Source organism: Myotis brandtii, unplaced genomic scaffold, assembly GCF_000412655.1.
Source record: "Myotis brandtii unplaced genomic scaffold, ASM41265v1 scaffold501, whole genome shotgun sequence".
NCBI classification, from domain to species: Eukaryota; Metazoa; Chordata; class Mammalia; order Chiroptera; family Vespertilionidae; genus Myotis; species Myotis brandtii.
Genome location: NW_005369101.1, coordinates 754091 through 766362, shown reverse-complemented (window position 1 = coordinate 766362; position 12272 = coordinate 754091). Strand labels below are relative to the sequence as shown.

Genomic DNA, 12272 nt, shown 5'->3' with positions numbered 1-12272 from the left:
ATACAAGATAGAAACAGTACTGTACATTTGAAAAATACAATAAAAAGTTCCAAAAATGAGTAAGGCTGGCTGGCCTCCAGGTAAACAATTAAATACACATTAAATCTCCGTGGAACGTATGGCAGTTTTCAGACACTGAATTAGGTCCCGGGGAGCAAAGAGGAAGGAGGGGTCCCTGCCTTACAGAACAGGCTGGGAGCAGGCAGGAAGGCCAGCTAACTTTAATCTAACCAGGCAAGATGTGGAATTCAAGCTTAAAACCTGAAGGGGGTCACGTGACAAGGTCTGGGAACTTTACAAGTGGTGATATTGGATCTGGGCAATGAATGGCCATCCGGAGGCATCCTGGTGAAGGAGAATAAGGATATTTCACAAAACAGGGGCAGCAATTAGGAGCCCAGGGAGTCAGGAGAGAATCTCACAGTCTGTGCACTTGGAGGAAGGTGACTATGGGGGTGTGGCAGGTAAAAGGGGGAGTCCAGGTCTGCGAAGGGTGTGGGCTCTGCCCAGGGCTGTGAGGGTCCCCAAGGGGATGAGCTGGTGCTCCCCTCAGCAGTCCTGCAGCAGGGAGGCCATCTGAGCAGCTCCTGGAGAGCAGGGGGAGGGTCAGGAGGGACAAACTTGCAAGTGCTGTGCATGCTGAGCCCGGGGGAACGAGGACATGCAGGGTCCAGAGACAGTGCTTGCAAAAGAAATCTACAGCACAGAATGGTTAAGCCAGGTTTAGGGAGAGAAGAAGAAGGACAAACAAAACAGAAGCCTTCATTTGGGGCCAAATCCTATTGGTCGGCAACGGAAAGCCCACGAAGTGCTCATGTCCCAGTCTGCTCTGAGTGCTCCAATGAGGAGAAGGCTGTTTGAACTGAAAAGGTTCACATTATCTGCAGGGAAGGACCATCTCCTATGATAAATGCCTGTGCTCCTGCAGGCCACATGGATTCTATTTTAACCTACAGGAAAGAAGGTGCAGACAGTATGGGAAACGCAGGCGTAGAGAGGCACCTGTCTTCACTTCCCACTTCCTCATCGCCTGTCTCCTGTGCACTAAGCATAACCAACCTTGAAGCTCCCCCTGCCCGCCTCCTGCTGGCCCCTCCTACTGCCTGGGCCCCTGTCTGGGGGATGTGGCTACTGAACTTCTGAGACTCAGGAGGAAAGGCCACGATGTCCTGACTCTGACTCCAGCAGGGACACCTGCTTGCTTCCCCACTTTGCTTCCTTTGCAGATTGCTATCAGGCACATACAATCCCTTATTGCAGGTTGTTATTTACACACCTGTTATTCCATCTTTGAATGTCAGCAACGCCAATCATTCACCAACACTTACTGAAAAGATACTGTCTACTCAGCTCTGAGCCTGGGGCTGCGTGACAGGCACAGCCTTGTGGAGGCTTAGAGTTGGGTTGGGTCTGAAAGTTGACAACAAAACAACCTCACAATTAATTCAATGCAATCATAGCAATGCTTTAAAGGAAAAATTCCGGACTTATGAAAGTACAGAGAAAAGGTTTTATGTATTATTTATATCTCTAAAGCTTTATGTCATGCTTGGCACATCTTAAGTGCTAATTACATGTTGAAGTGAATGAATGAAGGAGTAGGCAGCAATTTCCAAAATGGCAAACGTTTAAGACTTAAGACATTCTAGAACTATAAGATTTCTACTAGTCTTTAGCAACATATTTAAATGTAATTTTGAGAAAAATGTTTATAAGTGCATAGTAAAAAGTAGTTCTTTAGAATGGGTGTATTCACAGCAAGTCCTTGCTGTTAACCCAGCTGTCTTTGCTGGGACAACAAGACTAACTGATGTGTGTGCCCAGCCATTTCACAAACATTTATCCAATTCCTACTTGTGCCTATTGGGTGCTAGCACTAGGCCAGGTGCCTGCTCCCAGGGTGTGCATTCTGGCACAGGACTGGAGAGGGTAAATGACAAACAACTGAGCCCAGACAAACATTATTCTGATTTGTTGGCGGCACCAGGAATAAAATAAAAGCACAACATATAACTATGGATTAATGCTGAGTGCACGGGAAGTAGGTGACTTTAGAGGGGCAATAAGACTGGACTTCTCTGAAGAGGTGACATTATAATTGATAATAACATAGACCAAAAGAGCTAAACATATAAATTCTGAGAAGTATTCTGTGGCTAAAGAATAGAAAGTGCAAAGGCGCTGAGGTAGAAAAAGCCTGGCGTGTTTAAGAAATAACAGGAGAGTCTGTATGGATGGGGAGGAGTAGAAGAAAGTTAAAGACACTCAATGAGGAATTTTATTTGCTGGTAAGGATTTTCACTTTTAAGTGAAGCGAGTACAGGAATGATGAGATTTTTTTTCTTATTTATAAAAGTCACTTTGGCTATTGCAGGAAACAGTGGGTTTGGGGGGATTGTGTCCTGGAGCAGGACTCCAGGTATGGGTCTGTTTAGGAACTCCAAGTGGTACTGACAGAGGCTTCTACTCAGGAAGGCAGGAGATGTGCATGGATTTAGGGTATGACGTGGATGAAAGGACTGGTAGAGCTGCTGTGAACTGTAGATAAATTTCACAGGAGTAAAGGTTTGGGAAAATAACAATCAAGGCTGCTTCCTGGGTTTTTGCTTTAGCAGGTGGAGCCCGTTACTGAGATGGGGGCGGGGATGTGAATGAGCAGGACCTTGAGAGAATGGTAATCAAGAATTGTTTCCGCTACATTAACTGTAGATGAGACTTCCAGGTGGACATAGGAAGTATACTGCATGTATAATTCCAGAGTCAGGCAAGGAGCTGCAGAGGTGGGTGTGTAAATGTTGGAAACACTGTAATTCAGCTAGGTTTGGGGGTGTGGTAGATGGAAAGTGGAAGTCCTGAGACAGCCTGTGACTGAGTAGAAGTATCAAGTCAGAGAGAAGGGGAAGCAGGCTTTTAGAAAGAAGAAATAGCTCATTGAACCGAATACAACTGAGAGTTGAGCAGAGTGAGAACAATGAGGTGACCATTGGGTTGGCTGTGTGGAGGTCACTGGCAGTCTTGACTGAAGCAGTTGCTATGGTGCATTTGCCTCAGTCAAAAGAAACAGGATCAGTGCTGTGTCCTGGGCAGGCTGGGCTCGGGTGGAGCAGCAGCTGCAGTCCACAGCTGGAATTTCTTCTTCCTCAGGGAAACCTCCCTCTGATCATAAAACCTTCCCAGTGACTGAATCAGCCCTACCCAGAATATGGAGCCTAATATCCTTTATTCAAGGTCAAATGATTGTGATTATAGACATTAACCACACCTAGGTAACACCTAGATTTGTGTTTGGTTGAATAACGGGGGACTATTGCTTTGCTAAATTGACACATTAAACTGACCACCACATGTTTAAAGACCCACTGAAATCACTTGCAGTATGAAAGGAGGTGAGCAGATGGAATCCTAACAAAGACAAGGTTTGGAGAGAAGCTATTCTGTGAGGAAGAGGGGAGAGGAGGAGGAGAGTAAGCGGATAAACAGGGTAACGGGCTTTGTTGTCCTTGTTTTGGTTGATAGCTTAGACAGCAAAATTGTATGTTTATAGGAATAACCCAGTAAAAAAGGGGATGGGTGAGGTTGAAGGGGAGTTTCTGATTCAGAGGACACGCTGAGATGTTGGTTTTGGAGAGAAACTATGAGATGTTCTCTTTTTTACTGAAGGAAAAAGCATCAATGCACAGGACTAGTGGTCAAAGACCATGGAGCACCAGCTCGAGGACCATCACAGAGGACATTCTGTGTCCAACAGCCCTTGAAGGTGCTTAACTGCTCATCACTAGGGTATTTACCTGGAGGTAGTTTATTCCCTTAGATGTACTTACTAGACATGGAGCATGCCTGGAGAGGAGTCCACATAGTATTGAGCTACTTCAAAGACAAAAGCACTTAGCTTGGTTGAGAATCAGGCTTTAGCAGATCTATGAACCTCCAGATATTGTACAACAATTTGCTTATCACTGTAGGCACTTTACGTAAGAGAGGATCCCTTGTTGCCATCATATTAACAAAGAGATCCACACCAGGGGTAGCTAGGCATGCTTCTCAAAGGTCTTCTTCAAACTTGCAGTCTTTTATTTAACTTGATGGTATGAGTCTTCCTTGCAGCAACAACACCACCATAAAAAACAAGGACAACTGACTGGACTGAGAGAATACAAAAATATGAGGACCTGTTAACATGTAATGGGATTATTAAACCAAAATAGATAGTTGAAGTGATAAGTAGTTCAGCATAAAAGGTTCATGTTATACTTAAAAATTAACCCTCTTAGTAACAACTGTCATCAAGAGAAGATGTAACAACATACATACCACAACTTCTTTATCCATTTATCATTCATCCTACAATGGAAACCTAGGATATCTTGGCTATTGTAAATAATGCTGCAAAGAACATAGGGGTGCACATGTCTTCTTGGATTCCTGTTTTAATTTTCTTTAGATAAATACTCAGAAGTAGAATTGCTGGTTTTATAGTAGATCTAGTCTTTTCAGATTTTTGAGGAATCTCCCTACTGTTTTCCATAGCATCTGCACCAATTTGCAGTCCCATCAACAGCACATAAAAGTTTCCTTTATCTCCACATCCTAGCCAACATTTTTTGTTGTTGTTGTAGATTTAGTGATTATAGCCATTCTAACAGGTATGAGGTGGTATCTCATTGTGGTTTTGATTTTCATTAACCTAATGATTATTGATGTTGAATATCTTTTCATATGGCTATTGTCCATCTGTTTCTCTTCTTTGGAACAATGTCTCTTCATGTCCTCTGCCCAAGTTTTATTGAATTGTTTAATTTTTTAAAATATATTTTTATTGATTTCAGAGTGGAAGGGAGAGGGAGAGAGAGATAGAAACATCAATGATGAAAGAGAATCATTGATCAATTGCCTCCTGTACACCACCCCCCACACTGGGGATCAAGCCCACAAACCAGGGCATGTACCCTGACTGGGAATCGAACAGTGACCTCTAGATTCATAGGTCCACACTCAACCAACCACTGAGCCATGACAGCTGGGCTGTTTATTTATCTTTTGTTATTGAGTTGTATGCATCCCTTATATATTTTGGATATCAAACCCTTATCTGATATATAATTTGCAAATGTATTCTCCCATTCAATAGGTTGTCTTTTTGTTTTGTTGATGGTTTTCTTAGCTCTACAGAGTGATTTAGTTTGATGAAGTCCCATTTGTTTATTTTTGCTTTAGCTTTCTTTGCTCAAGGGAAGATATCCAAAAAGATATTACTCAACTGATGTCAAATAGTATCTATGTGATGTGTTCTTCTTGAAGTTTTATGGTTTCAGGCCTTACAATTATAATGGAATATTATGTAGCAATTAAAAAAAGAATAAAATCTAGTAATTTATGAGAACATGGATGGACCTAGAGGGTATTATGGTAAGTGAAATATGTCAGAAAGAGAAAGACAAATTCCATAAGGTTTCACTAATATATGGAATATAAACAAATAAAACAAGACAAAATTAGACTCATAGAAAGAAGGATCAAAGGGATCATGACAAAAGGGATGGGGCTTTGGGTGAAAAAGGTGATGAGGAATATAGACAACTGGAGGCCCAGTGCATGAAATTCATGCATTCAGAGCAGGAGGTCCCTCAGCCCAGCCTGCACCCTCTCGAAGTCCGTGAGTCCTCAGGGGATGTCCGGCTGACACCAGTGGGCCTAAACCAGCAGTCAGAAATCCTTAGCACTGCTGAGAAGGTGGGTGAGGCTCCCACCACTGGTGCTGCACTTGCCTGCTGTGAGCACAGCTTCTGGCTGAGCGGCATTCCCCCTGTGGGAGCACACAGACCACCAGGGTGCAACTCCTGCATTGAGCGGGATCGGGCCAAAACTGGCTCTCCTACATCCCCCAAGGGGTCCTGGGTTACGAGAGGGTGCTGGCAGGGCTGAGGGACCCCACCGGTGCATGATTGGGGTTGGGGAGGGATGTGGGAGGGGTCCAGGGCATGTCCAGCCTGTCTCACTTAGTCCTGTTAGGCCAGACCCTAGCAGCAAGCTAACCTACCTGTTGGAGCATCTGCCCCCTGGTGGGAAGTGCACATCATAGTAAGAGGTTGAGCAGCCTTAGCATATCATTAGCATATTACGCTTTGATTGGTTGAATGGACGATTAGATGATCAGACACTTAGCATATTAGGCTTTTATTATGTAAGATAATAATATTGTATTAGGTGTACTTGGCAACAGATGAATACCAGAATTAGTGTGGTAATCACAATATAAGTTGTAAAAATATCAAATCACTATATTAAAATCACTATATTGTACACCTGAAACTAATATAACTAATATAATATCATATGCTAAATACAATTAAATAAAATTAATTGATTGATTTTTAAAACAGAGAAAAGAGGCAATGAGATCATCTGGATGCCCAGGATGCTGGGATGGGTGGCCTGGTATATAGATGTCCTGTGCTTTGTGCTGTGAAGGCTGCTGTGGATGGCAGCATCTCCTTGACATAATGGTTTGTCGACCCATCTGTTGTAAAACACATTCTTCCTGAAAGGGCTTGGTCAAGATAAAGACAGTCATTTCAGAAGTGAATTTCCTCTGTGCAGGACTTTATTTTCAGTAACACTCTATGTCCATAGCATCTCTGGGGAGCTTGTGAACACTGAGCTTTCTGAATCCCTACCCCCAGAAGTTGTAGTCCAGTGTGAACAGGACAGGGCTAAGAAAGTGCATTTTTAAGAAGCTCTCCTATGATTCTGCAGGTGCTTACTGGTCAAACAGTGGGAAAGACTACACACATGCAACCCATTAGGCTCTCTTGTCACCCAAACCAGGAATCTATTGAACTAATTTATACTAAAGTGATAGTGATCAAACGTGTTTATTTATTAGAAGTCATAGCATATATGTCACTGCTAAGGCAGGAAAACTATCTATTTTTACACAGTTTTAGATTTAAATATAAAACCTGAAGGAGGAGAATTATAGGGGTGGAAAACTTTCTTGTATAATTTTGACCTTCTTTTAGAGTGGTCATCTGTCCTACCCATGTTTACAATCTTCTCTATATACAAGATAGGCTCTGATTTTAAGTTCAGTGCAAACAATTCCCAGAGGAAATAATGGCAGCATAATTCCAGGACAGAGAACCCAGGGTGCCCTGGGTGGAAATGTTCCTTCTCCTTCTCTTCTAGAGAAGTGAACAGGAGAAGTTTTCTTTCTCTCCTCCTGGCTCTGAGAAAGGGGAGAACTATCTCATACTCACCTGCGGCTAGGAAAGAACTGAGCTTACATTATTATCTTATTGCAAGGAAAAATGGCAACTCAAACTTCAAAAGCCGCTAATTTTGACCTTTTTTTTGTATTGTTTTGTTTTGTTTTTTTGTTGTTAAGCTATCATCATCTGTTACCTTGAACGAAGCTCCTTCATTTCTAAATAGAAGAAGTGTTTGTTTGTTTTTTTCTCTTCCCTGGCTTGAATTTCACATTTTCAAATGTTTATAGGCTATTAAAGCCCATAGAATATGTAAAACGGTTGAGATTGCCATTCTCCATGTAGATAAACTGGCACTGTGTGGATAGTGCCCTCCCAAAGACACCAGTGCTGACGGTCCACGTGGGTACTTACTATAGGAGCATCCGTAGACCTCAACCCGCATGCCAATCTTCCCACTCGGGTTCCACTCCAGGGGCACAAAGCGCACAAACCGGGCTCTCACGGGGTGCAGCAGCCTGTGGTGCATCACGCCGTCTGCATTCGTGTTCCCGGCAAAGGTCTGCAGAGAGAAGAGGCCCAGTGAGAGCTGTCACTCATGGCATCTCCTTCACACGCCAGAGCTCCAGGGAAAGCAGTGCAGACCCACACTTGTTACTCCACCAGGCCTGTCCAAGGACATTCTCAATTCCGCAGGCATTTCAAAGGAAATCAGACTGGGCTGAAAACTCTGCGTTATATGTTGTTATATGTTTTTGGAAACACTGTACATTATTCTTTAATCCCCCCTTCGGTTTTATCAATAAGTCAATCCTAGCAAGTCCTACGATGTGACACCTAGAAGCGTTAGAAAGTGGGTAACACAATGAAGCTTTGACATCCCCGATGCTCATATCACTGTGGAATGGGGAACCACCGGCAGTGCCCTCTTGAAGGAACGGCATTTTTGAAGTAATTGTTACTAATAATTGAGGGCAGTCACTATGCTAAGCACTTTCCATTATTACCATTTTCCAGATAAAAACAAAACAAAACACTGACGCCTAGAAAGAAAAAAAAGGGGGAAGAAAAAAGTCTTCAATTTATCCATTTAGTTAATACTAGTAGTGGGCCTGAGACCCAATGCCAATGTTTTCCTATTCCTAAGCCTGTGGGTTTTCTACAGCCCCAGACTCTTCAAAGATTCCAGGGTGACTGTTATTAGAGGGGAAACATGAGGATCCAATTTTTATGTAATTCCTTTCCCCAGTTCCTTGTGAAATTTAAGCAAAGGAACATAAAACATGGGAGCTAAAATTATACCTCCCAGCTTTCATTTGAATAAGTGATTTCTGGAGTTGAAATTTTTATTTTCTCATTTGGGTAAAATATACACAACATAAATTTTACCATTTTAAAGTCTATACTTCAGTGGCATTTAGTACGTTCACATTGTTGTTCAGCCATCCATCACCACTATCCACCCACAGAACCCATCATTCCAATTGTACGTGCCAGCTAGTACACTGTTTGCTGCTTTCCTATCAGTCATCATCTGCCTTCTTTCCTGACTCAAGTATTCACAGCTAAAGCCTGCTGGCTAATGCCCTTCAAGCCAACCAGTAAGTAAAAGACCCATTGGTTTCTCAAATGACCAAAGTGAACACCAAGTAAATGCTTTACCTATTTAGTGAAATCCATTTTCAAAGACTCAAAACTCAACCTGGTGTATCTTTAAACACTTGTGGATCTAGGACACCTTGAACAATCTGACATTTGTGCTGCACACAAAACACATACTAGCTAATAACTCTGACATTAAACAATTGATATAATCATTAAAATTACAAAATGGCTTATGAAAAAGCCACTTCCTATTTTCCAGCTGTATCTGCAACAAAACCCTTGTGTAAAAGAATGAGTTGGTGGAGAGAAATTCCTCAAGATTCAAATCTCACACTCCACAGATTTCTCAGTTTTTCCCAATTTCTCTTTATAAAAAAAAGAATATCTTTATTTGGCAGGCTGGTCCTTCCATATGTCTCACTCCTAACTTTAGCAACTGACACAGGTATAACATCCCCTCAATCCCTTGCTCACTTAGGAAGGACTCTTCCTTGTATAGTTCTTTTTAAAATTCACTTGCAATCATACTTCTTTGATATATACAGGCTTTTTATTTTGGTGGGGGGGGCATGATAGTTCTGCGGTTTTGCATTGTTTTGGATAGAGTGAAGACATTTCACATTTTGCTACAATCTAGCAGGAGAGCCTCTCATTCCTCTGGACTCCCTCAGTCACATGTGCTAGTCCCTGGGCCATGTGAAGTCCCTGGGTCAGGAGCATCTTTTATCAACTGAACTTTCAATGGGATCTCACACTGAGGGTGATGGGGTGCCCTCTCTGGGTTCTATACAATTTGTAGATTGAGTGCATTTTAAACTGATATTGAAGTCCTGGTTGCATATTTCCAGACAAAAGACTTATTTTGTGAGCGTGGAGTCCTTTATAGGATCCCTCTGCTCATGCATTGTGTGTTCCAATGAGAGGATCCTGAATTCACATCTAAGGGGGCAATATCCTGGATGATTATGTAACATTGTTCAATCAACTTAATCCTCTGTCTTTCAGTCTTTTAATCATAAATTTCACAGTTTCAAAAAGCCCCACTAACCCAGGGCCTTATCATTTGCAGTTTCTTAGTTCCACAGTTTCATGTCCAAGCAGACCCAAACTTTTGAGATCTCAAAGTGTGTAATGGATGGTCCCAGGGCTCTCCTGGAGCTAGCAGCCTACAATCAGCTCAGAAACATTAAAGGCGGTGGCAGATAGAGTCTAGAAGAAGCTGAGACTAAACTCTCACCAAGTTCACCTTCTGACAAGATCAAAGACAAGCACAACATAGCAATGCAGGAAGCTGTAGGTGGGGATGAAAAACAAGGACAGATCTCCTCACTCTCCTGTGAATTCCAAGGCCCTGTTGGGTTCTTTAAAGCTACCGCATACCCAAAGCCAGCTGCATGGCCGCAGTAATTTAACAACACAAATGAGAGCTGAGAAACAATGAAGACTGACAATTGTTAAAGTAGGAAACTGTCATCATATTATTCTATATCCAGCAAAAATAACTTTAAATCTAAAAAAACACAACAGCAGTATTTTTTATAAGCAAAAGCTGAGATAGTTTATTACCTATAACCTGCCATTAAGAATTGCCAAATAAGTTCTACAATCAGAAGAAATTGATGCCAGATAGAACTTTCAGTGTAAAGAAAGGAATGAAAAGCACTCAACGTGGTAAATATGTGGGTAAAAATGAAAGACTAGTTTTCTTTCCTTTCTTAAACATTTTAAAAGTCAATGCATAGTTGAAATAAAAATAATGTATTATGGTATTTATGACATATGTAGAAGTAAACATTTGTCAAAAAAAACATGAAGGATGAAATTTAGGATAAATAAAATTATACTATTGAAAGGCCCTAGCATTATATATAAAACAATATGATGTCAATTTGAGGTAAACTACAATAAGTCCAAGATGCATAAAAATAAAATAAAAGGTATAGCCACAAAGGCAATAAATATGCAAAGATGAAATGCTGGAAAACAACAACAGAGAGCAACAACAGTCTTGGTCTAATACAAAATAAGGCAGCAAATGAGAAAAAAAGGAAAAATAACAGGAAAAAATAATAATAAATTTTACAATAGTATACTTAAACTTACCCTATTGATAATTGCATTAAAAAGTTGAGTATAACTCCAGTTAAATGGCAAAAGTCTAGATTTTTTAAAAAGACCTGTCTGTGAGCTTTTTATGTGGTACTCATCTATATATATAAAAGCCAAGCGACTGGAATGACGGAATGACCGGAATGACCGGTCACTATTATGTACACTGCGGCAGCCAACCAGCCCGCTTAGGGCCCTGATCGGCGCCCCCAACCACCTGCAGCCCTTCCCCTAGGCCGGCCCCACCCCCGAACAGCCCCCCTACCACGGTTGAGTTTGGGGCCGGCTGACCAACCTCCTGTGGCCTCCCTGGCTAGCCCTGCCCCTGATCGCCACCCATCGCCCCCCCCCTCACTGGTCCGGCCCAATTGGCCCCCATCCGGGAAGGCTGGCCGGACCCTACTCATGCACAAATTCATGCACCGGGCCTCTAGTTTTTTAATAATAAATAAATTGACAGGTTGAAAGTAAAAAGATGGGAAATGATATTATGTGAAAATAGTAGGCATAATAAACCTGAAATTCCTCTATTAATATCATACAAAGTAGGCAATATTGCAAGAGACAAGAAACATTTTTAAAAAATTATAAAGTGTTAATTTATCATGAAGACATAAAACACTAAATGTGTAGGAAGGTACATTAGAGATTCAAAACACAATGAGCAAAAACTGACAGAAACAAAAAGGAGAAAAATCCTCAGTTTTAGTTGTCTTTAAACATTTTCAAGAATTGACTAAATAAATGGAAAAAAAATATCAAGGGTATAGAAGTTTCAAACACTCTGTCAGTGAAATTAGCCTAATGAAAGTCCATGCAGTATGTGAGGGCACAACCACACAGTCACCTTGTACACGGGGAACATCTTTAAGAGAGAGTGTGTTCCACATGATAAAGTCTTGGTGAAACCAGACAGCTTGTTACCTCACCACAATTAAATTACCTTAGGAACTGATACTAATAAATTACTTAGAACATCCTCAGATATTTGGAAGTTAACCAACACTCCTCTAAATTAGAAGAAATCACAATGGAAACTTAAAACTAGTTTGAATTAAATGGTGATAAAAGCCCTGTATAGAAATGTATAGAACACACCCAAAGCAGTCCTTAGAAGAAATGTTTGTGGGTTTGTGTGTGTGTGTGTGTGTGTGTGTGTGTGTGTGTTTTACATAGGAATAAAGGAATATAATTAAAAATCTCAGTTTATGCCTGAGATTTTGAAAAAGTGTAAATTGAACTCAGAATATTGGCATATTTGAATATTACTTATTACTCAATAATCCTATCTAATAAAAGAGAAACATGGTAATTAGCATACGACCGCTACCCTTCCCATTGGCTAATCAGGGC

At 41.4% G+C, this 12272-nt stretch overlaps 1 protein-coding gene across 1 annotated transcript in view; it reads right to left on the bottom strand.

Annotated features, from left to right (window-relative positions):
• CNTNAP5 (contactin associated protein-like 5) overlaps positions 1-12272 on the bottom strand; it is a 921850-nt gene that overhangs the window by 507356 nt on the left and 402222 nt on the right. Inside the window, exon 4 of the mRNA XM_014548314.1 lies at positions 7620-7767. Within this exon, the coding sequence (XP_014403800.1) occupies positions 7620-7767 (148 nt within the window). The remainder of the gene's footprint in view (positions 1-7619; positions 7768-12272) is intronic.